Source organism: Gasterosteus aculeatus, chromosome 12 (assembly GCF_964276395.1).
Source record: "Gasterosteus aculeatus chromosome 12, fGasAcu3.hap1.1, whole genome shotgun sequence".
Classification (NCBI taxonomy): domain Eukaryota; kingdom Metazoa; phylum Chordata; class Actinopteri; order Perciformes; family Gasterosteidae; genus Gasterosteus; species Gasterosteus aculeatus.
The window spans coordinates 1,561,793-1,584,519 of record NC_135700.1 but is presented as its reverse complement, the minus strand read 5'-3'; the positions used below and the strand labels follow the sequence as shown (position 1 = coordinate 1,584,519).

The 22,727-nt window shown below is 42.7% G+C and overlaps 2 protein-coding genes and 1 non-coding gene across 5 annotated transcripts in view; all 3 read left to right on the top strand.

The window, feature by feature from the left end:
* The first annotated feature begins 745 nt into the window (after positions 1-745).
* aldh1a3 (aldehyde dehydrogenase 1 family, member A3) lies at positions 746-20,309 on the top strand. Of its 2 annotated transcripts, XM_040166224.2 has the most exons (14): positions 750-1,009; positions 1,146-1,250; positions 1,754-1,894; positions 4,018-4,147; positions 8,209-8,270; positions 11,694-11,822; positions 12,759-12,872; positions 14,246-14,348; positions 15,015-15,062; positions 15,138-15,199; positions 16,505-16,669; positions 17,956-18,113; positions 18,521-18,595; positions 18,673-20,309. In XM_040166224.2, exons 1-14 carry the CDS (start codon positions 911-913, stop codon positions 18,740-18,742), a joined length of 1,461 nt encoding a protein of 486 aa, XP_040022158.1. In that variant the 5' UTR covers positions 750-910; the 3' UTR covers positions 18,743-20,309. The 2 variants fall into 2 exon arrangements, with proteins under 2 accessions (XP_040022147.2, XP_040022158.1); XM_040166213.2 differs by having other exon boundaries at positions 746-1,009; positions 15,015-15,199.
* Positions 12,349-12,421, top strand: trnak-uuu (transfer RNA lysine (anticodon UUU)). Its single transcript has one exon. It is a non-coding gene; the product is annotated as a tRNA-Lys (tRNA).
* Positions 20,310-20,611: 302 nt separating the features above from the next.
* Positions 20,612-22,727, top strand: part of lrrk1 (leucine-rich repeat kinase 1) — a 45,435-nt gene continuing 43,319 nt past the window's right edge. The window contains exon 1 of one of the 2 annotated variants that reach the window (XM_040202590.2): positions 20,612-20,754. The gene's annotated coding sequence lies outside the window, so the exon portion shown is untranslated. The remainder of the gene's footprint in view (positions 20,755-22,727) is intronic. The other variant, XM_078085421.1, reaches the window with a different exon arrangement.

Sequence of the window (22,727 nt, the reverse complement as noted above, 5' to 3'; positions counted from 1 at the left end):
ACGCAGGCTTCTTGACCTTTGACACAGGATGTGCGCTGCACATTGTGGCCAACGGGCAAAGAAAGTTTGTGGCGCTGGGCAAGCATTTGGGAATAATGGGTTATGTCTGGGAGCGCAGTGGTGCTGGTGTCACGTTCTCTGTAAAAGTCCCATAAACCCTGGAAGTGCCTGGAAGTCAAAAGTAAAAAATCAGGGAATCAGAAATCAGTGAATACCCCCGCGGAGCAGGTTGAAGCTTTTGTGTCTTAAAACAGCCGGTTTGAAGCACGTGTCTAAATGAGACGCAGACGTCAGAGCGCTGACTAGTGGGCCTTCACAGCTACAGGAGGTTGTGTCGCTCACGCTCATATGAGCATGATGTACTTAGATTTACAACCCTACATTGTTTTACTTCTACCTGTAGCATCCACATCTGGTGGTGTTCATCATCTCGATGAGCAGATACGTATTTTCTGCAATGATAAAAAATGCAGTGGAATAATCCCTTTTTATTGACATGGGAATTAGTGAGAGAAGACACACTTTCTTTGGAAGCGAGAAGGAATTTAGAATAGTCTCTCACACAGTCTTACCAGTTAAAGTGAAAATGCAAACTGTCATGACTGGAAATAGTAGTTGCGGCCTCACTGCTTATGTACACGTATGAAGGTAAACAGTATCTTCATACTTCACACACATTATTAATAATAAAAAGGATTAATGTTGCAGGACCTTTCTAAAGCTGCATGTAAGGACACATATCCCCACAGATAAGGGCCCTTCATCAGAGCTGGGGGCGGAGTCGGGCTCTCCTCAACTGCTGTGAGAAGAGGGAGGAACTCCACATTCCTATAAAAAGCCGGTGGATGGGCTGACAGTGTTGAGTAGACGGAGCGGACAGACTGGCCCTGGACTCTACTGCTGACTCACAATGGCACAGAACGGAACCACAGAGAACCGAGGGACCAAAGGTATCGCAGCTTTGCCTCTCCCTCAGCCTGTCAAAGTCCAGGAGGTCAGGCACACAAAGGTAAGGGAGCCCTGCTTTGTAACCAGGTGCAGCTGCTACAAGTTGGGTCGGTAGCATTTACTCTATTGTGTTTTAACTTGGTGACTTGAATCCGGCACGAACCAAAGTCATTCCAAACACTCCCTACTTTCCATAGATTTTTATTGACAATGAATGGCACACGTCCAGCAGTGGGAGGACATTTCCTACATTCAACCCAGCCACAGGACACAAAATCTGTGATGTGGAAGAAGCAGACAAGGTAAGAAGGCATTCCTTTGGGGTTTTTTTTGTACAGGAATAACTAATTTATACGTATTTTAGGATTAATACATATACCACTCAAAATCAATAGGCAAAAAAACTACGTCAAGCTAAACTTTATTTCAATATATAATGAAAGGGTTTTTTATTATTCCGTAAAAAATCTATAAAATCCAGGATAATAAAATATCCTAATCGTTAAAAAAACCTATTACCAAGTTGGTGTTAAATGGATTGATATATAAAATCCAGCACAATAAAATATCCTAATCATGTAAAAAAAACTATTACTAAATTTGGTGTAAAATGGATTTTGTGCATTATAGAGGCACAAAGCAACTCGGGCAATATCATTTAATAAGTGGGACATTGATTAAGTTGCAAGGTTAAACCTGCTACTGAAACAAATCTTATGCTAATATGTTACTAGTGTAAAGTGGCCGTGGTGCGTGCGTGTGACTGTGTCTTCACGTGGACACCTGTGTGCCTCTTTCTGCGCAGGAAGACGTGGACCGAGCGGTGAAGGCCGCCAAGGCGGCCGAGCAGAGAGGCTCTCCGTGGCGGAGGATGGATGCGTCCAGCCGCGGACGGCTGCTGCACAAACTGGCCGACCTGATGGAGAGGGATCGGCTCCTGCTGGCGGTGGGCTTCTTCCCGCTGCTTTATTGCTCTGCAAACACCACCTTTCATCCACCTTTCATCCATCTGGTTTCCCGGAAAAACCAGAAGGACTCGTGCAGTCTAATTTTCTCAAGCCGCTTTTCAAAATGGGATTTTTTAAAGATGTTTTCTAGGAAAGAAATGATGAAAACAATCTTATGAGGATGAATTCATTTACATAAATTAAAAAATATAGAAAGGTTACAATAATTTACTTGATATACAGTATACATTTTTTGGTGGATTTTTTAGGTTATATAAATAAAACTCAATAACATTCAATTGAGATGAGAACAGAAAAATACAACAAACATGTAAAAGTTGTATCGTTGGCATTGATGTTTCCCCAGGGTAAATATACAGGGGTTAAAAGTCAATTTTGAGCATCAGAAGGATGTACTTTCAACATAACGGTAATGATATTATTACTGACGCGTATAATATTTTTAGTCGTGTATCGGTTCTGGTAGGAAGGGGTTGTAATGTTTGCCTTGAAATGTACTCAAGTATCGAGTAGGGTAACTTCAAGAAGCTGTGAGTAGTTACTACATCACCGTACTAATTTCACTAGCTTCCTTTCTACCACGTGTATCAAGCAGATTCCCATCTTTGTTGAACATTTTCACGTTTTTACAACACAATGTCAGATTCTGAAAAAAATATATTCTTTTCTTCTACCATAAGTCCCTGCATTACACAACTAACTCATGCTAAAGGACAACAGTTCCTTTTCTCGCGTGGCTTGTTTCTCACATAGTATTCATAACAATGTCAAATATAAAAAGGAGTGCTATTTCATCAGTAAACGTATGGTATTTCCTGCAGCTACAAACTGTCCATGTGCTCTCATTATGTTGGCTTATTCATATCATGGATTGGCCTAAATCATTGCATGACTTCATGACCCCACCCAGCCTCCTTTCTCCAAGTGTAATGATTGCTGGATGTTGCTCTTTCAGATATTTCTGTGTGTAATCACTGTGTTTTGCTGCCATCTTGCATTGAGACTTCGATCTATGAATGAGCCCTTACAGATGTTAGCGAAGTAATACTATCAGATTGCATGTGAGTGCTGACTGCAAACATGTTCTGCAGTAGCAGTGTGCAAAGTATGGCTAATTACGTTACATTTCCAGCTATGTTTGGAGAAATAAGGACCAGATTTGGAGCATTTAAAGGGACAGTAATGTAGTACACTGGTTCCAGGATCTGCCAGGGTAACTACGTAAAAGTAAATATAGTCAACATGGAATACAGGTTGGTACAGTGCTGAGTAAATAATGTCCCACTCATTCATGTGTGACACATGAATGAGTGGGACATTATTGGGACCCTATGTATTTATGAGTGTGAAGTATGAAGAAAATGTTTTCCAAAAAGGAATAAGTATGTATTTGAGGTTCTAGTTGGGATCTAATTGTGGCTCGTGATGAATTTAGGAGAGAATTTAGGGGCAAAAAGGAACATAATTTTCTAAATTATGTTTTTCTTCCTCCAGTCTAAAAGAAGAAATCCTTTAGACAAAAAAATATGTCAAGGTTTCAGGTTTGATACAAACACTATCCATCTTAGCTTTGTAAGTTACTGTATTTAGATTTCAAACTGAAATTCATTAAAGTGTTCCTAATAATCTTAAGGACTACAGTAAGTACAGTAGGTCAGTAGGTGGAAGTTTACACCACTCGATAGTTTTACCATTTGCCTCATTGTGTCTTCAAAATAAGTTTTCAATTACATTTATTTTCGATAGCCCACAATGCTAAATTACAAAGGCTTTTACAATCTCTACACATGCTACATCCTCCGTCCCCGAACCCTCACATATTTTCCGTAGGGAGACAAAATGAAGAGACCAGAGAGACAGAGGAGGATCCCTCTATCAGGATGGACGGAGTGTTATAGACGGCACGTGTACAGAATGAACAACGTAAAAGATGTACAATGCGTTCTAAGCATATGACTCCCTGGTTAATGCAAAAGCTATAAAAGTCTGATAACATCAGCCAGCGTTGCTTCCTTTACAGTTAGAATAATAAATCACATCTCTAAAGGGAAGTTCTAACTTGTAATGTAAACGAGTAATGCTAGTTTTCCTGTTTGTTTAGACCCTGGAGACTCTGGACACAGGGAAGCCCTTCCTGCAGTCCTTCTTCATAGACCTGGATGGCAGCATCAAAACCCTGCGATATTATGCAGGCTGGGCCGACAAGATCCATGGCAGGAGTCTGCCTGTAGGTGAGTGTGTGCATTTGTCAACGGAAGGAGCCGTCATGACCAGCAGAGATCCAGAGATTGTATCAATGAAAAAACGAACCGAAAACAGAGACAACATGACACAAGAAAGCCTGATGATAGAGAAACTCAGGATATGTGAGCATAATGTGTGTGGCCATGTGATGTGTTCAGGCACAGTGCTGTTAGGCAATTCATATCACTGCAGACCCGACAGAATGTGACATGAGGTCTGACCCTTTGGGGTCCTCTGTACAGTCACAAGCCATAACATAGACAACAGGAAAACACATACATTCATCTTGTGTTTTACTCCAAACGGTTTTAAAACACACAAGATTTTCTCAGAATCAACTCCAATTTGGGAGCATCAGTTGGTAAATAATGCACTCAAATCAATACCAGGTATTATGTTAACCTTTGCTTATGTTAACAGATAATAATCACCAATAATCAGACCAACCAACATAGAGACAATTGAGAACACGTCCAAGTTTACAGTACCTGGTAGTGGAAGGGGAGTTCTTCAACAATAAAGTCTATAAACGTGCGTGTCAAGGAAGCAAGAGCAGAAATCAAACCTTTTTATCCTGTTTTACTTTTAGCCGTCCACAGTGATTTGATTTGCATTGTGCCTAAATTTAACAGTAAGAAGTTAAAGAAAGTTAAAAGTTTTGTCTGGTCTGGTCGGAGCTGAAGGACCGTTTTAGAGTTGCAGTGCCTATAATTGAAAAAATAATGTAAAATGATACATGAAAACATAAAACAAGTATTTGAAAGTGTTCACATAATAATTAGCAGGGCTCCGTAACCAGTGCACCATTAATTGCTATGGTACAAGTGAGCTGCCCCCGCCGGTGTCTCATCCAGCCTCTTAATACTTCCCCCTCTTGTCAGATCCTACTTTGCGTCTCCTCTGCCTCTGCAGGACAGCAGAGAGACAATACCCGCTTGACTTTTCCTACTGATTAGATCCCAATAGAGTGCTGGGAGATGTAAGGCCCGGCAGGACAAAGAGAAGAGGAAGAAGCTGAGATAGTAATCAGTGAGGTGCAACTCTCTGCGAGGATTAACAATCAGCATGGGCTCAGTGCCTGTAATCCCCCCTTTTAAACACACTATAAACAATTTCAACATAAATTAAAGGTGACTTACTGGCAACAAGGACGCTACTAATTTACCAATAATTATTTTTACAGTACAGTATGTTACCATAGTTAGGATAACTATTTTTGTTGTGCTAATTTCATGGTACATGCCAGAATGTAAAGGCTTCTTTAATTCACAAAAGTGTAATCCAACCCAATACTTTTGCATTTAATTCCTCACAAATAAAATTAAGACAAGGAAGCTCATGTGATACATAACTGTTGCAGGTAATTAAATGTCTCCGAGACAAAAGACTGTTCCAAGAGAGGCAGAAAATGTTTTCACTTGGGACAAAAAGATGAGCAACATTAAGTGACAGAAAGGAGAGACGTTAGCTTGTTGTTATTGTTATTAAGAGTGCTTAACTCATACCCGAGCGTTGGTTAGAAAATAAAAGGTTCTCTGAACAGAATTCAGCATAGCAGCACGCAACTCTGCTTTTTCAATAATAGTATTAATTTTTGATTTCGCATGAGAAACGTAACGTTTCCTGGAGAGACGAGGGAATGAGGAATGCCTCCATTGAACTACATATGAAATATGCTCAGGAAGAACTGAGGCTCCGCGGTGTGACATCACGTTCAGAAGCAAACGGTCACATATGGTCACTCAAAAATAGCTTTTAGCCAATGAACAGTTTCAATAAAGAACATGTATAATCATGTGTATTTACAATACCACAAAAATACTGGATATTGGTGTTATTAATTGACAGCATTAAATGTTCATTTACGGCATTGACTGTTCATTTAAATGAAAGGGATGACAAGACATTTAACTGTATGTTACATTCATTATGAAATACTGTAAGATACCGTTAAAAATCCACTGTAAATTGCAGTGCAGGAGCAGCTTCACTAGCATTCCTCAAGATGGGACGCACAGATGAAGTTTAATATTAAAAGTGGACAAGCTGGCAACAGACATCCTTTAAAGGCGAAGATGCTGCAAAGATGGCTAGTGTCATCTGATGGGATGGAAAGTAAAACATTTTTGGATGGTTCGGGGATAACACTGTTGTGCACTGTGAACCATCTCCCTAAGACTACATGAATGGACTGATCCATTCATGTAGTCACAGCATTTCCAGTCAGCAACATTACTAATGATAAGATTCAGACGGAGACAGAAACAAAAATTATTTGTAGATGCTTCTAGAGATATCTAACAATGATGATTCTAACTGTTCAGTACCATTCTTATGCTAGACCCTTTGACCACTGAACTTAGTTAGCCAGCTAGCGCTCAGACATCCTGCCTTCATCAGGAATAAGCATACAAGAGTCTAGTGTACTTTATTTTACTTGTGGGAATGTGAGAGAATAGATTAAACTACAAAAAGTCTAAGACAGAGTAGTGATGCATGAGTCCCGCTGACTTCCAACTAGCAACAAATCAATACAACATATGTCACAATTATCATCAATAACAGCAAGAAGTCAATCACCATAAATCCAAAATATTGTGATGGTTACTTATCATTAAATTATTTTCATGTGCAACAGGAACTTATTTTCATTTGGACTAGGTACACTGTTGGTATTGAACATCTCTAGCCGCATGGCTTTGCTGCTTTATACACCAAGTTGATAAAGCATGAGAGTTATAGTTATTTATCCAACATTTTAATTCTTAATGACGTTAGCGGTGTTCTTGTTCTTTAAATGTCACGATACGTGTGTTGGACCCAAACGCAGCGAGAGCAGGAGGTATAGGAGCTTATTTTTTGTCAGGAACTAGAAATGGAGGCAGATGGGGGAATGGCATGGAAATCCAGGTGGGGAAACAGCAGACAAACGGGAGAATCGAGAGGATGGGTGACTGCAAGAACACAGAAAACAGGGTCAACGTAGAAAAACCACAAACCAATATCTCTGAGACATTTGTCAACAGAACAACCAAGGGTAATTACTACCAGGTTAGTGGGAACGACGATCTGCCGACAGGTAGATGGAAGATAGATGGAGGAAACGAGGTACATGTACTGCAAGATGATTTGTGGATTGAAAGCAGCTTGGTTGCCTGCGCAGGTGAAGTGACTTAAAATCAGGGAGTCTGAATGGGCCTCAGTTTGGAGCCACACCCCTCCACATGATACCAGCAGGAGGCGTGGCCTAACCATGACACGAAATCTAGATATATTGTACAAATATACAGTATAGATCAGTATATTTCTCAACTCACCGGAATCTGTAAACTGGCCTCATGGCAATATTAGTCCGTCAGTACAGAGTGGTGCTTTGGCCTTTGATCATGGCGGAGAATGGACGTGTCAGTTTGGAATGTGGAGCGACTGCAGGCCAGAGGCTATCCGTCTAAAGCTTGTGTTACTCGCTGACAGCACATTGTGCGTGAGGATGTTGCAAATAAGTGACCTCCGTTATCTGCGGAGCCACTTACGTGCTCTACGTACAGTACAATTTAAGGCCTCCATTTTACCGTGACTATTTAATGGCAGTTTAAAGTCACAATGATATGGTAAATGCTCATTGTCCCAATGTTATAAGATCCACAATCCCATTCATATTGTTGAATTATATATTATTGAAGAATTGACTAAATTTCATCATATCCTTTTAAAATCTAAATCAATTTTGTTCACACTAATTTCAACCGAATCCCTACGCAACATTCCAACAACTTTTTTAACTGTACAATACTCAAATATGTCACAGTACAGAATATAAACTTTCCTGACACACTATGTATTTATAGTAGTGTATCACTACCTAGAGAAACTCTACCCGGTCTGCCGGTCTCTTCTGATTTGGTTGTCTTTGGCCTGTAAAGAAATGTAGCTCCATAACCTTTTCTAGGGAGAAGAGGCCTGTAAAACAAAAACAACAAAATGAAATGTTCCCAGTGACTGTATAAGTATAAACTAACTGTTTATACTTTGTGTGTTTTGTTCACAGATGAAAGCTTCATGTGTTTTACCAAGCACGAGCCTGTTGGCGTATGTGGAGCCATCATTCCAGTAAGTTAAGCTCTGGTTTGAATTTATGAGTAATAACGTATAATAAGAATTCTTATTGCCTTGCACGTTATGTTGGCTCCGTGTGAAGCAAAAAACAACAGCATGCTGTGTAAGTAAGACAAGGCAACACATAGTTCTTTGACTACGAACTGTAAAAGAGTGTGTGTGTGTGTGTGTGTGTGTGTGTGTGTGTGTGTGTGTGTAAGTAAGTAGATCCAGTGCTTTGTCATCTCTCACCATTCTGCTGTAATACAATCTGTTCTTAATAGGCATTGAACAAATCAGAACACTGCACTATATCTCATTTATAACTAGAGTCCATGTCCTGTGCTCCATGGCTCGCTGTATATCCACAGTTGTTTGGGAAACATTGTGTTGCGTGTTTGAAATAGTTTCATCGGGTGTTTCGGTCACGTGACTCCTGGGACACAGAAAGAACTACATTCCCAGCAAAACAACTACAAAAGTATGAAAAAGAAATCTTGACAGGATTCTCTGAATATATTAGCCACTTGGTCAAGACCCATTGGTGTCACTTAGGTACGGGTTTGGAAAAAAAGGATTTAGGTTAAGATAAGTACACTTGTTACATACCTGCAGTAACATTCCTACTTGTGCAGATGCGTTTTCTATCAGAAGCGTTCGCATGGGATGCTCTGAGAATGAGATTGGAACCCTGATTGCAGTTTAACTCATGATGTCACGTTGTGCTTCAGTGGCTACATGCAGGCTTGAGCTCTGTCCAAAACTGGCAATGGGAGTATTGTTTAACGGTCAAAGGTACATCAGAACCCTGTAGCAAGGAGTTTGCTAGTGGATGGGCCAAGTAAGTGTGTGACTGTGACATGTTTGGATTTCAATGTACTTTTTCAGTCACTAACACAACACAAGCAGTAATCCAATCCACTACCTACAGTATGCCAAAGAAAGGCTTATCTCCTCCCTTTCTCTTCCAGCTCTGTGCATATGCGTATTGTGGTCTCTTTCCTTGGTCAAACTATAGAATGAGCTTGTCTTGCCTTGGGCAACGTTTCATCCAAAATGTTTACAGTTTTAGTAGCAGCATTGGCCACTGGGACAAATTAGTAGCAAGACTAACTTACTGCACAATAGTTCAGTCTCATTCTGGGCACGTTGAGATAGCATTTATAGCACATATGTATTTCCTAAAATGTCTTTTCTGTTCCTTGAATGCAGCAGGCCCTTTAAACGTTAAAGCAGGTTACAGAAGCAAATGGACCCATCATTTACACTGCAGTAAATACAGTATCAAAATACAGATACTACAGTATCTCCTGCTTTCTGAGGCTTAATTGGAATCGCTAAAAACTGAGCTTAACTTTTCAGAAAAGCTGTGATCATCAATGTGTAGTTTAGTAAGACAGCTGCACTCACTTGAATGTCTGGATGTGAGGATGAAAGGAAACCCATGTAGGTATACCAGAAACCTTATCTTAATCTCTGCTGTCCCTAAACAAGAGCTCCTCTCTACTCATCGCTGTAGGGCTATTCCTACCGACGGCTCAGTCCTATGCTGCTTTGACCTACTTTCACACATTGGAAGATATGTAGATTGTTGCATCTCATTGTGTGGCACTTTGTGATGAATCCAGATGGACACATATGTGTAGAACAACAACATTGTGAAAGAAAACAGCCATTGAGCTGTATCTCTGAATAGTCCATAAATGTTGTTCTGGCCATAAGGAACAAAACGTCTGTTGTTTGACATGAGAGATTATATTATAAAAGTGAAATTTATACTGAAGGACGTTGGGTAATTACTGAAAGTAGTGCTGGCACACACGCAGCTTGAGTCATTTTCAGAGGAAAACAGGGAGCCTTTCTGCTCACTTGTGATCCCAATATCCCTAATGGCTCTGAATGTTTCCAAGTGTTGTAAAAGTTAACAGTGCCTGAACAATAAACATGCAGCTCTCATGTTAGGGTATCTAATTTGCGTTTGTGCTCAAGGATCAGAGATGAGCACCTGGGAAATAATGGACCTCTTTTGTGGACGAGTTTAGTTTAAATGATCATAGAGTGCCCGCTAAGGGCACAGGAGACAGGAACATGGACAAGGACATGGGCTTCTGACGAGTAACAGCTAACAATGACGCGACAAGTGACACACATGGCTTAAATACACTAGGGAGGTGCAGGTGATTGGACACAGGTGGAAACAATCAGACAATCACAGAGAATGACAGGACAAGGCAGGCAAGTGAAGTTACCCAGGGAGACAAGAGGCAAGAAACTACAAAATAAAACAGGAAATTAACCCAAACCGTGACAGAACCCCCCCCTCAAGGGCCAAATTCCAGATGGCCCTAACCAGACAAGGGCGGGAGGGAGGGAAACTAGACGGTGGCGGGCGGTCAAACAGCCGGGGAGCCTCTGGGGTTTGGCCCGGCGGACAGGCAAAAGGCCAGGGAGCCTCCGGGGGTTGGCCGGCTCCGGAGCGCCGACTGCAGGGCACTGAACGTCTCCGGAGTCGACGGCTGGGGGACACGGAACACCTCCGGAGTCGCAGGCTGCGCGGCACAGGAAATCTCCGGAGTCGGCGACATCTGCATGGTTTTGGGAACTTCTGGAGTCGCCGCCTGGAGGACGCAGGAAGCCGGAGTCGCCGGCTCAGCTCCCGCCATACCCCCCCCCATCAAGGGCCGGATTCCAGACGGGCCTCACATCACCAACGGGAGGGTGGGAGAGGACCACGGGATGGGAGGGAGGGAGCCTGAGAGCGGGGACTGGAGGAGTCGGGGTCACAAGTCTCGGGGCCGGAACTGGCCAAGTCGGGGTCACGAGTCGTGGGGCCGTGACTGGCCGAGTCGGGAGATCGAGTCGTGGGTCCGGTACTGGCCGAGTCGGGAGATCGAGTCGTTGGGCCGGGACTGGCCGAGTCGGGAGAACGAGTCGTGGGGCCGGGACTGGCTGAGTCGCGGGAGCGAGGTGGGGAACCAGATCGGGAGATCGCTGCGGCGGCCCAGCGGGAACGGGAGATCGCTGCGACAACCCAGCTATTGCATGTTCAAATAAAGGGCAGTGGTCGACTAAAGGTCAGAGAAGAAGGCTTGTGAAAAAGCCCTCCTGTCATTGCTCCACCACTGAGGAGGACCACTGAGGAGCCCTTAATCAAGTCAAACGCACTCCTGTCCCGGAATGGAGAAGCTCAAAATGAATGACACTCATTAGATGATAGTTTGACTCATTTTAACTAATGTTTTCTCCTGGTAGCAGATGAACCTGTGTAATACCTGTATGATAGTGAAAACCAATATATAATGGAATAAACTATGTCTTGGGAAACAACTATAGCATCAGCCTTGTACAGGGAGCAAAAGTCCTGTGACAGTGAGCTTTAACTGGTGCTGGGACACGTGGACGGCAGTCGGCTAACATTTGTTCTTTTGTCTCTGCAAGTGGAACTTTCCTCTGCTGATGTTCATGTGGAAGATGGCACCGGCCCTGAGCTGTGGAAACACTGTGGTCATCAAGCCAGCAGAGCAGACCCCCCTCACTGCCCTCCACGTTGGAGCGCTCATCAAAGAGGTCTGATGTTGGGTTCTTTAGGTCCGTGATTAGTCTCCTGTGTTTAGAACACCACCACTACGACTGGTTCGAACTCCCCAATGTCCTTGTCTTCCACTTGACAACAACGGTTTAGGAACCTACAAAATGATCCCCACTAATCCTGAGCCGGTTCCAAAACAATCTGGCACCTTTTCTGCTTGTTCCTCTGAGCCTTTTTGGAATTGGGTTTCTCCTAAGTTGTCTCATATATTCCTTTAACAAGTATTGTTTTACAAGATTACCTTTCAATCAAGGTCAAACCTCAGTTGGTAGAACCTCAGACTTTTAATCTAAGGGTCCAGGGTTCAATTCCCTGTTCAGGCATGATGTCTTGTAGTGCAGTGACTTTCTGGTTAGGTTCCTTATTCTTGCTAATCCTGAGGTGGTTCCAAAAAAAGCTGTACCTTTTCTGCTCATTCCTCTGAGCCTTTTTGGAATTGGACGAACACATTTAGTTTGTTCCTATGCCATAGTCACATTTGTAATAATCAACAGAGCTTTTCAAGCCTGGATAGCTCAGTCGGTAGAGCATCAGACTTTTAATCTGAGGGTCCAGGGTTCAAGTCCCTGTTCAGGCTTGAAGTCTATGACAGACAATGTTCAATGCGTTTGTGTCTGGAGTTTGTAGAGCGACTGTTTTAAATGAGTTTTATTTAAATTCTTAAAAAGACCAGATTCTATGCTATGAAAGAATGATAGAAGCCTGTTCTTTTGTTGTTAAGTAGAATACTGTCATTTGAAATACCAATTTGTTATACCATTTAAAACGTCAAGAATGTAATATAAAACGTCAAGAATGTAATGAATGTGATGTAATGTAATGATCTGAGATCAATGTCCTTGATCTCAGATCAGATAGGGGGTGATTGGTTGTTGACCCCCAACCTTAATATGCTCTCTGGGGAACCATTTCAGGCGGGCTTCCCTCCTGGAGTTGTGAACATTCTTCCTGGGTTTGGTCCCACAGCAGGAGCAGCCATCGCCAGCCACATGGACGTTGACAAAGTGGCCTTCACTGGCTCCACAGAGGTGTGTGAGTGTTTGACCACATTGATTCTGGGCCTTTTGTGACGTCACTGGCTGCATACACTCACACACACATAGACACACACACACCCACGGTTCAGAGAAGCAGGTATTGATGGCAGAGATGGAGAGGCAGTGATTGCCTGCAGTCTAGAGCCGGAGGGAGGGAGGGAGGGAAAGAGAGAGAGATGAGAGAGAGAGAGAGAGAGAGAGAGAGAGAGAGAGAGAGAGAGAGAGAGAGAGAGAGAGAGAGATTTTTGATTTTTAGAAAACCTTTATTTTACATAAAACTCCCCACCTCCCACCTCCCCTCTGCTCGCCGCCCCCCCCCCCCCCCCTTCTTTGCCCGAGAGCCTCCCCTGCTGGCTCTCGTCTTTCTCTTCAGGCGGGGGACCTTAGAGCCCACCCCCTCCTCTTCCATATCTTCCTCGCTGTCCGAGGTTCTACCTCGAACAGCTCCCCCACTAACGAGTGACCCCATCCCCTCCTTCACTCTGTCACACACACCTGCCCGCTGGGCCACATTCAACCCCCCATTCACTCTGACATTCATTCCCTCTGACCCCTCATCCACCTGGTCGCCCGGCTGGCCCTCACCCAATCCCACACTCACCCCCTCACCCGTCCCCACAGTCACACTCCCGTGCCCCACCAACCCCCCTACGGCCAGACCGCAGTCCTCCACGGAGCACGCGAAGCCCGGCGCGAGCTTCACGCCGTGCTTCCGCGTCAGCCCCGTGAGGTCCGACATGCCGACCGGCTACAAACACGCACAAACAAACACATAGAAAGAAAAAAAAGTCACATATAAACACCACCACGCATTCACACTACAACACACACCAGAACCACACCAAAAATAAACAAAATAACAGATAGAAGACGCTGTCAAACAATTCACCTCACACTCCGTTCACTCAGCACTCCTTCCGCTTAGAGAGAGAGAGAGAGAGAGAGAGAGAGAGAGAGAGAGAGAGAGAGAGAGAGAGAGAGAGAGAGAGAGAGAGGCAATGGGCAGCGTTGTACATGAACTGAACTAGGTCCCTGAAACACCAGCAACGTTTCCGAGTCCAAATGCAGGCACACCACAATCAAAACTTCATGTTCCCTTAATGTTAGATTACAGAGCTGTAATTTGTTCCTACTTTACGACATAAAATGTTTTCGCATGAAACTAAGTAAAGCTTCAAAATACTGATTTCCTAAAAAATATTATTCAGCTAAAATATTTTTTGATCTTGAGAAGTCATCCTCACTGATTTTATTAACATGAAAGGTCAGCACTAATACTCACTTCTTCTCTCTTTTATTTTGTTTCTGAGTATATTCTTTTTCCGTTTTACCCATGACACATGAGTATACCCTCATGTGTACAGGTTGGCCAGCTAATCAAAGAAGCATCAGCCAAAAGTAATCTGAAGAGGGTGACTCTGGAGCTGGGGGGGAAGAACCCCTGCATTGTGTTTGCTGACTGTGACTGTGAGTAAACATGCCTACGCCACACCATGGAGACCCAGGATTTTCAGAAATATGGAAATATGAGGCCTGTGCAACTGTCATCCCCCAAGAAGAAGGGGAAGGCCTTACTGACTGTCACTATTAAAACAGATTATGTGGCTCAGGGGGCTGCTGAAGAATGGCTGGGTCTAGGTAATGAAATATAATATGCCAGTTCAAAGTAGTATTGAAAAATCGTGCTGTCACAGGATATCTGTAATCAATCCTGTTTGTGCCAAGATCTACAATATGTGACTACTTGCAGCAAATCCCCACAGGCATTCTTTAATGTCATGGGGGATCAAAGATCAGCATGGTGTACTTGAGGTTGTAGGTCAACAGGCAGAGATGCCACCAAGACACTGCAGAGTCCTACAAACCCCTTCTCCATCACTTTCATCCTCCATCCTCCAATGCCTTCTTCTCCACTTTCACCCTCAAGTGCCCCTTTCCTTTGAAAGCCGTCAAAAGCCCTCTCAAACAAGAGTGTTAAATGAAAAACCAGCAGCAAAAAGGCAGGCCGAGGGAATGTGGCTACATGAAAATGTAACTGGTGAACGTTGCATCTGCACTGACCATGACTTATGATACACGAGTATAGAAGGTTGTGTTGGAGCTGTTCTTGTGTGTGCTGGTTTTTGTCTACAGTGCAGCTGGCTGTGGAGGAGACCCAGAAAGGAGCTTTCTACAACCAGGGTCAGTGCTGCACAGCTGCATCACGTGTCTTTGTGGAAGAAAGTATTTATGAGGAGTTTGTGCATCGCAGTATAGAAAACGTAAAGAAGATTGTCATAGGAGACCCAATGGACCCTCAGACATCACATGGGCCACAGGTAAGAACACTCAGTCAACGTCAGAGACTAAACCTCTTATATGTCTTTATTTGAACAGGTACAATGCACAGAGAGCTTTAACCTTTTATTAAGCATGGGGAGATTAACCAGGTTTTAGGATATGGCTGTTTTCCACCCATAGTCCGTGGGCAGAATCATAAGAAATAAGGAAAAATTTCAACCCAATTTCATCACACGCATCACATAATTGTTAGGTATTGAAAACATTTAATCCTGTATTATTAGGATTATTTTCATCATTGATGGGGAAGGGGCACAATTATATTGTTATTATTGTGATGTTATTAGGATAATGTTGTTGATGCATAGTGTATATTTATGTATTACCACTTCAACAATAGTGTTGTGTTAGAAAGTAAAGGCTGAAAATAGTTCTACTATAGTTCTACTCCATCCGACACAGATCTCATTGACTACTTTTACATATATGATATATACAGGTTGCCACTTTTACAAACATACATACACTCACACAGTAAACCTACATAACCCAATATATTTGTAATCTCTACTCCTGGGCTCTTATCCTTTCATCCACTACATCACAGTAGCTGCTGTAGCTGCCTGTCTTTACGTTTAACATGTTTGGGGTAACATATGTCTTTTTCTTTGTCACATTGCATCACCAATTAAAATCTAATTGTTGGCCTTCTTCTAAAAGTCATCAAGTATTTTACCTTTCATAGAGTGAATAACACTAATAACAACAAAAAGTAGCACAAGTAGCATCTGTAAGCAGGAAAGCTCTCGTATGAGTCATTACTGTGATATTGTCATTTCATAGATACAGGAATATTTTAATATCGAAATCCCTTCCCATTGGTGATGGGAGCAACAACCCTTTAAAAGAAGCCACATGGCTCGATTTGTTTCCCAGAGACGTTTAAAAGAGTTGCTCATCATTCTTTTTTTCTTTTGTTTCTTTTTGTATGGAATACTTACATTCTACGCTGGTCCATGAATGGTCCTGCTTGACTCAATGAAGGCTTTGCGTAGGTATACAACAACCTGTAAAGTATACTTATCTTTCTCTCAGAGAGAGAGAGAGAGAGAGAGAGAGAGAGAGAGCAAAGGCTGGATCATCAATCTCCTGTCTGTGTGTACAGATATTGAGTTATCGAGTGAGAAACAACCTGCCTTGCTTTATGCTGGTAGACACGTGAACCCAGTTTTAACCCCAATGTATCATTTAACAGCAGCCAACTGAAGAATTCCTCAAAATGTAGGGTTCCCTTGTTATTAAACGCTCTGTTTCCCTTGTCTACCGTGTGATGGGGGCTCCAGATCAGCCAACAGCACTTTGACAAGATTATGGATCTGATAGAGAGTGGGAAGGAAGAAGGAGCCCGCCTGGAGTATGGAGGGGCAGCTGTGGGGGAGAACAGGCTCTTCATTCAGCCTACCATCTTCTCTGGGGTCAAAGACCAAATGCGCATCGCCAAAGAAGAGGTACATTGCAAGTGTTAGTCTGTGGAACTACATCCTGACACCCTATAGAGAGGTACATGGAGGGGGGCAGATAAACGCAGTTGTCGGAAGCCTGTTTCTGACCAACACAAGTCATGCCATTACTTGTAATAAGGCAGCCATGTAATAAGGCTTTATCGCTACAGATAAACAGGATGACCAAAGAACAGAACATTATAAACCTATAACCTTGGAAAGAGACTTTGTGTTACTTTGATTGTGAAGTGAGATGATTTTATTATTACATTTCACTCACCAGTAGATATCAGTCCTTATAGCTGTGACTCCAAATACTTTTCTGTCAGGGCCCCTTTATTTTACTTCAAAAAATATTTTCAAGTAAATTAACTTATTAATGAATGATAAAATTGAAGTTGGGAACAGTGCAAAAACATATATTTACACATTTAACAGGAAGTTATCGGCAAGTATATTTTTGTTCTGTAGAGCAAAATAAAACTATTCAACCTCCATTTTCACCTGAAAAGCACCTTAAACCTGATGTATCACCTACGTGCTCAGTTAACTCGTTCAGAGTCTGTTTTCACTTCTTCAAACTGAATTAGAACATTTCGGTCGCCTAAGAAAGACTCATTCGTACTTTGGTTGTGCGCACCTCCTCCCTCCTGGTTACAAAAAGACACGCCGTTGCTTGCTCCATCCACTTGGCCGACGTTGCTCAGTGAGTCAATGGTAGCTCACTAGCCTTGGTTCCAGTACCACAAGGATAGATTGCGAGCAGCGGGAGAAACTATTCAAACAATATTGTAAAAATGTTGTCGCCTCCATCTAGTTCTCCCGCTCACAAACATGCTCCTAAAACCGCTTGGATGGAAACATGGTAATGGACTGTACTTGGATAGTGCTTTTCTCTCCTTCTGACCACTCAAAGCGATTCCAAAAGTGACAAGCGCATGTAATTGGGAGTTAAAACCGGTCATTTTTCAAAATATATTTTTTATCCCCAATATTAAAACCGGCACATTTGTTTTCTTGAGATTCGTATCATGGGCTCCTCTATGTGGTTAAGAAATTATGGAAGTAATAATGGAAACACATTCGCGAAAAAGTCATATTTCATTTTGACTGAACAATATTTTCCATAGATCTTTTTTTAACTAGTCCAGCTAAATTTCCTCTGTTTGTATTTCACATTTATGTTTTTCTATTTATATGAACGTAAGTCAGAGAAGACGGCAACCAGAGTCTATTAATTGCACAGCGTCACTGTGCATGTGACTGGTCTTCACTGATATCTTTCCCCTCAGATCTTTGGTCCGGTACAGTGTATATTCAGCTTTAAAAGGCAGCAGGAGGCCATAGAGAGAGCAAACCGCTCGCAGTACGGCCTGGTGTCAGCCATCTTCACAAGAAGTATGGACAGAGCTCTGTCTGTGTCTGCAGCCCTGGAGACTGGCACCGTCTGGTAGGTCTCGACACCACAGGGACTCATTCTGACAGGCATTTTGTTTCCCTGGTTTATCATTCATTAAGAATAATATGTTGTTTCAACATTGAAACGCATGTTTCTACATTTTACGCATTCAAAAAGGCAGGCATGAGCGGATGAAGTTGTAGTAAGCGCTGCCCCCCAGAAGGTCTGATGTTAACGAGTCTCAGTTTAGTCCTGATGCAGTGAGCGAGTGCGACAGACTCAGACTGCTGCAGAAAAGAGTTTTTGCAGAAAAGAGATTTTTAAAAGGACTCTGGAGCTTGTAAACTCAACCACCGCAATAAACATCAAAATAAAGTTCCCCATAGTAGCTTTAACAAACAAAAGCATGGACAACAAATAAAATCAGACCCTTGTTCCTTTTCTCTGTCTCTTCCAAGGATAAACTGCTACAACGCCCTTCATGCCCAAACTCCCTTCGGAGGTTACAAGATGTCAGGCAACGGACGAGAGCTGTGAGAGCCGACCCTTCTCATCAGGTTTTAACTATGTCTTCCTCAGCCTGCCTCACCTGCTGTCTCTGTCCCATCAGGGGAGAGTATGCTCTGGCTGAGTACTCGGAGGTGAAAGCAGTGACTATCAAGCTCAGTGAAACCCTGTGAGAAGAAGGCGCGCAGATGTCCATCCCATCACAATTGTCTCCGACCCACACAGTCCTTTGTGTTGAGTCCTGCTCATGATGTTACTATTAGGGTTATTCCAATATATGAGTTAGTCTAAACCGTGTATCAGAGCCCACAAAGAGGCCGTGTTTGTTCACCTTTTGTTTGCACGAGGTGAGCAGAGTTTTTAACTTCAGTAATGTCTCAAAACGGCTAATACAGGTTTGTGTGTTTATAATAATTTACTCAGAAGTTCTCAAACGTGTACTGTATATGTGATTTATTGCTACAGTAATTATGGGGAAATAGAGACTGTGTTCACTTGGTACAGTAACAACAAAATGAGTAATGGCTTACCCCATAAAGCCCAGACATACAATTCAACATATAAGGTTTCTAATAACAAATCAATATTTACTTAGATTAAAAAAGGCAAATTGCAGTTTATGATAGAATTAGTGCTTTTGTTAAAACATAAAAACTAAATGATTAAAGAGCTGAGATACAGTTTGTTGACCCTCAATAAGGCATTTGTAGGGTTTTCCACTACATCTGGTGGCCTTCCTCAGCAGATGGAGGGAGTTGCTCACTTGTCCTAAAGACTGTTTAGTTGTCATCATAACCTTAGTTTTGGATATGTGGAAAGATGGCAACTGGGACTAACTTGGGACTTGGGACAGACTTATCAGACGCAGCTACAGAAAGGAAGCGTATAAACACACCTCGTTCCAAAAGCCAAAGCTCCCGCACTGCGCATCAGGTTCTTCAGAAAACAATCAACAACGTTGCTACTTGTTAAAGGCTGTGTAATGTTTTTCATGATAACCTTTGAGTGACTTAGATGCCAAATCTTTGAAAAAATATGTGGATGATCTTCTTCACACATACAATCACTTATTATGAAAGAACTGACATTACATATGAGGAAAGGCATCCCCATGAAAACTGAAGAAACGTCATTTGATGATGAAGCATGTGAGATGTGGTTGGATGCTCTGAGAAGGTCCAGTCTTTGGACCTCGTTTCTACCATCAATTATACACTTTCATGTGGTTCTTAAATTGTCTGTATTCCTTCCACTGGGCTACTAAGCAGAACTTAAAGAGTCTGATGGAGATGAGAAGACATTCTCGTACCTCTCCAAAGAGGATTTAAAGAGTACTCCAGTGATTATAATGATACATTGGTTTGCCTGTCTAGTTCAGCTCTTAAGAGAGATTATTCACATTAGATACATTAATGCTGAAAACATAGTGACTTGTTATCAATTGAAAAGGCTTTGCGGAAGTATTTAGTTGAAATCTCATCAAATGAGAAAAAAATGCTCTTTCTTTTTGTCATTTTTGCCTTCATTTTGTATTTCTAACTGTGATAGAATATGGATGTTCTGTGGATATATGCCTTTTCCTTTTAAATGCTGCAACCTATATATTACCAGTTAATCTCACATTTTATCTCTGGAACAGGTATATTCTGAGTGTTGTTTATTATCACACATGGGAAACAAGTCTCTGCATTTTTAGTTTTGTATTTAAATAGAAATTCAGAATAAAGAAATTATAATGCAGATTGTAGGTCATTCTTTCATCCGGACAGCAATGTTTCTTTAATACATGATTATGAGTATGATTTTTGCACACAAACCTAAGGATCGAAGGACATTTCATTCATTTTGATCTCATGGTTTTATTTAAGGGATACAGATCAAACCACACACCACATGAAGGCATTACTTCACCCATCGTTACTTTCTATTTTCAAGTTTTTTTGTTGTTGTTAATATTCAGATTTTCAAAATAACACCTACTAATCTGGAATCTAAATGAGTAGGCTGTTATTTTGAAAATCTTCACCGGAAATCCCTCCTTCGTCCAGTGTGACTTGACACTGCGTGCGCACGGAGTTCAGAAAGTTTGCATCGTGGAATCAGGAAGTCCAGCTGAACGCCGTCGTGGAGTCGGACCGGAAGAAGCCTCCCGGGACCCCGTGCTGGACTCCCGCTGCGCCATGTGGTGAGTCGGCTCTCAGGCCCCGGCCCCCCTGCGGGCCCCCTGCAGGACCCCGCCCCGGGCCCCAGTGCACCAAGCCATCCGCGGGGCTGCTAAATTAGTTACGTCATCAGGGAAAATCCATCCAAAAATCAGAGCAGGGAAAAACACGTCTTGTTCAGCTCGAATGCCTTTGTGTGCTAGTTTAGTCCACCGGAAGTCATCTCCTCTCGTGTTGTTCTGATCCACAAAGATACACTAGTTTTAAACGCGTGTCAGAGAGGAAGCTGCTTTATTTGAGAGTCTGTTATGAATCAAGAGCTGAGACGGACACTCGTTCTCATGTCCACTTGTTATGTTGGCACACTAAGCTGTGTGCATACGCACACACTATAATCACACACTATAATCACACACTATAAACCCACCGCAAAAGCACCTGCTTGTGCGGGGTGAACAATAAACTGAATAAACTCACGTAGACTTAACACATCATATTTAGCTGACTATTATTGGAGCACATTTTACATTTCCACTGTGAATGCTGCTGATGGTCGGGTGGCTCCTGTCATCATCTGTACTAAATGGGTGAATGGCATGAAGTGTCAAAAGTGCTTTGAGAGGTTGGACCACTAGAAAAGAGAACAGTCCATTTTGTATTTGCGTTGGGTTCCGTAGAAGGCGTCAATCCCCAGTTTAGACAAATGTGTTGGCTGCATTCTTTTCCATCTTTGCCATCAGAGGGCGACTCCTTTGGTACAGAAGTCTGTGTTCCTTTCTCAACACCAATACCTAATAAGACTGAGTCCATTCTGCAATTGTAACAGCATCTGACCTGATGTCACCACGTCAGCTTGTCTTTCTAATACATTTGAATACATTTCTTGACTGTTTTGACAGTATTTTACTATCAAGCTTTTGTTTTGTTTTCATTTAAAACCAATGCATACAAATAAATAAAATAATTAGCCAAACTACCTTAATGGATCAGATCAGACATCTTTCCAAAGAAGAGGAGCAGCTTTAGTTTGTGGTGCTGCTGAAATTTACTGGATTACACTGACAGGTGTATGTCTAATTCAGGGCTGTTGTATTACATCACACTGCATGATCCTCATGAAGGTTTCATAAAGTACAGAGAGGGTTTCATATAGCAACTAGAAAATAATTAATACGTTCATATTTGAATGGATGGAGCTACATTCCACATCCACACCCACAGTATTCTTCTTACTCAAACATCAAGAGGACAATGATCAGTGTGGTTGTCCTCGTCCATTTAAATGCACAAATATACTAAAATTTTATTTACATGTACCCGAAACTCATCTGTGTTATGCTAGGCCTGTTGCCCTGACCTCTGTAGTCATGAAGTCTTTTGAACGGCTAGTCCCGACCCACATGAAGTCCCTCACCGACCCCCTCCTGGACCCCCTGCAGTTCGCCTACAGAGCCAACAGGTCTGTGGACGATGCTGTCAACATGGCCCTCCACTACATCCTCCAGCATCTGGACTCTCCAGGAACCTACGGCAGGATCCTGTTTGTGGACTTCAGCTCTGCCTTCAACACCATCATCCCGTCTCTGCTGCAGGACAAACTCTCCCAACTGCACGTGCCCGACTCCACCTGCAAGTGGATCACAGACTTCCTGTCTGACAGGAAGCAGCACGTGAAGCTGCGGAAACATGTCTCAGCCTCTCGGACCATCAGCACCGGTTCCCCCCAAAGCCGCGTTCTTTCCCCTCTGCTCTTCTCTCTGTACACCAACAGCTGCACCTCCAGTCACCAGTCCGTCAAGCTCCTGAAGTTTGCGGATGACACCACCCTCATTGGGCTGATCTCTGGTGGTGATGAGTCCGCCTACAGGTGGGAGTCTGACCATCTGGTGTCGTGGTGCAGCCAGAACAACCTGGAGCTTAACGCTCTAAAGACAGTGGAGATGGTTGTGGATTTCCGGCGGAACAGAGCCCCACCCTCCCCCATCACCCTGTGTGA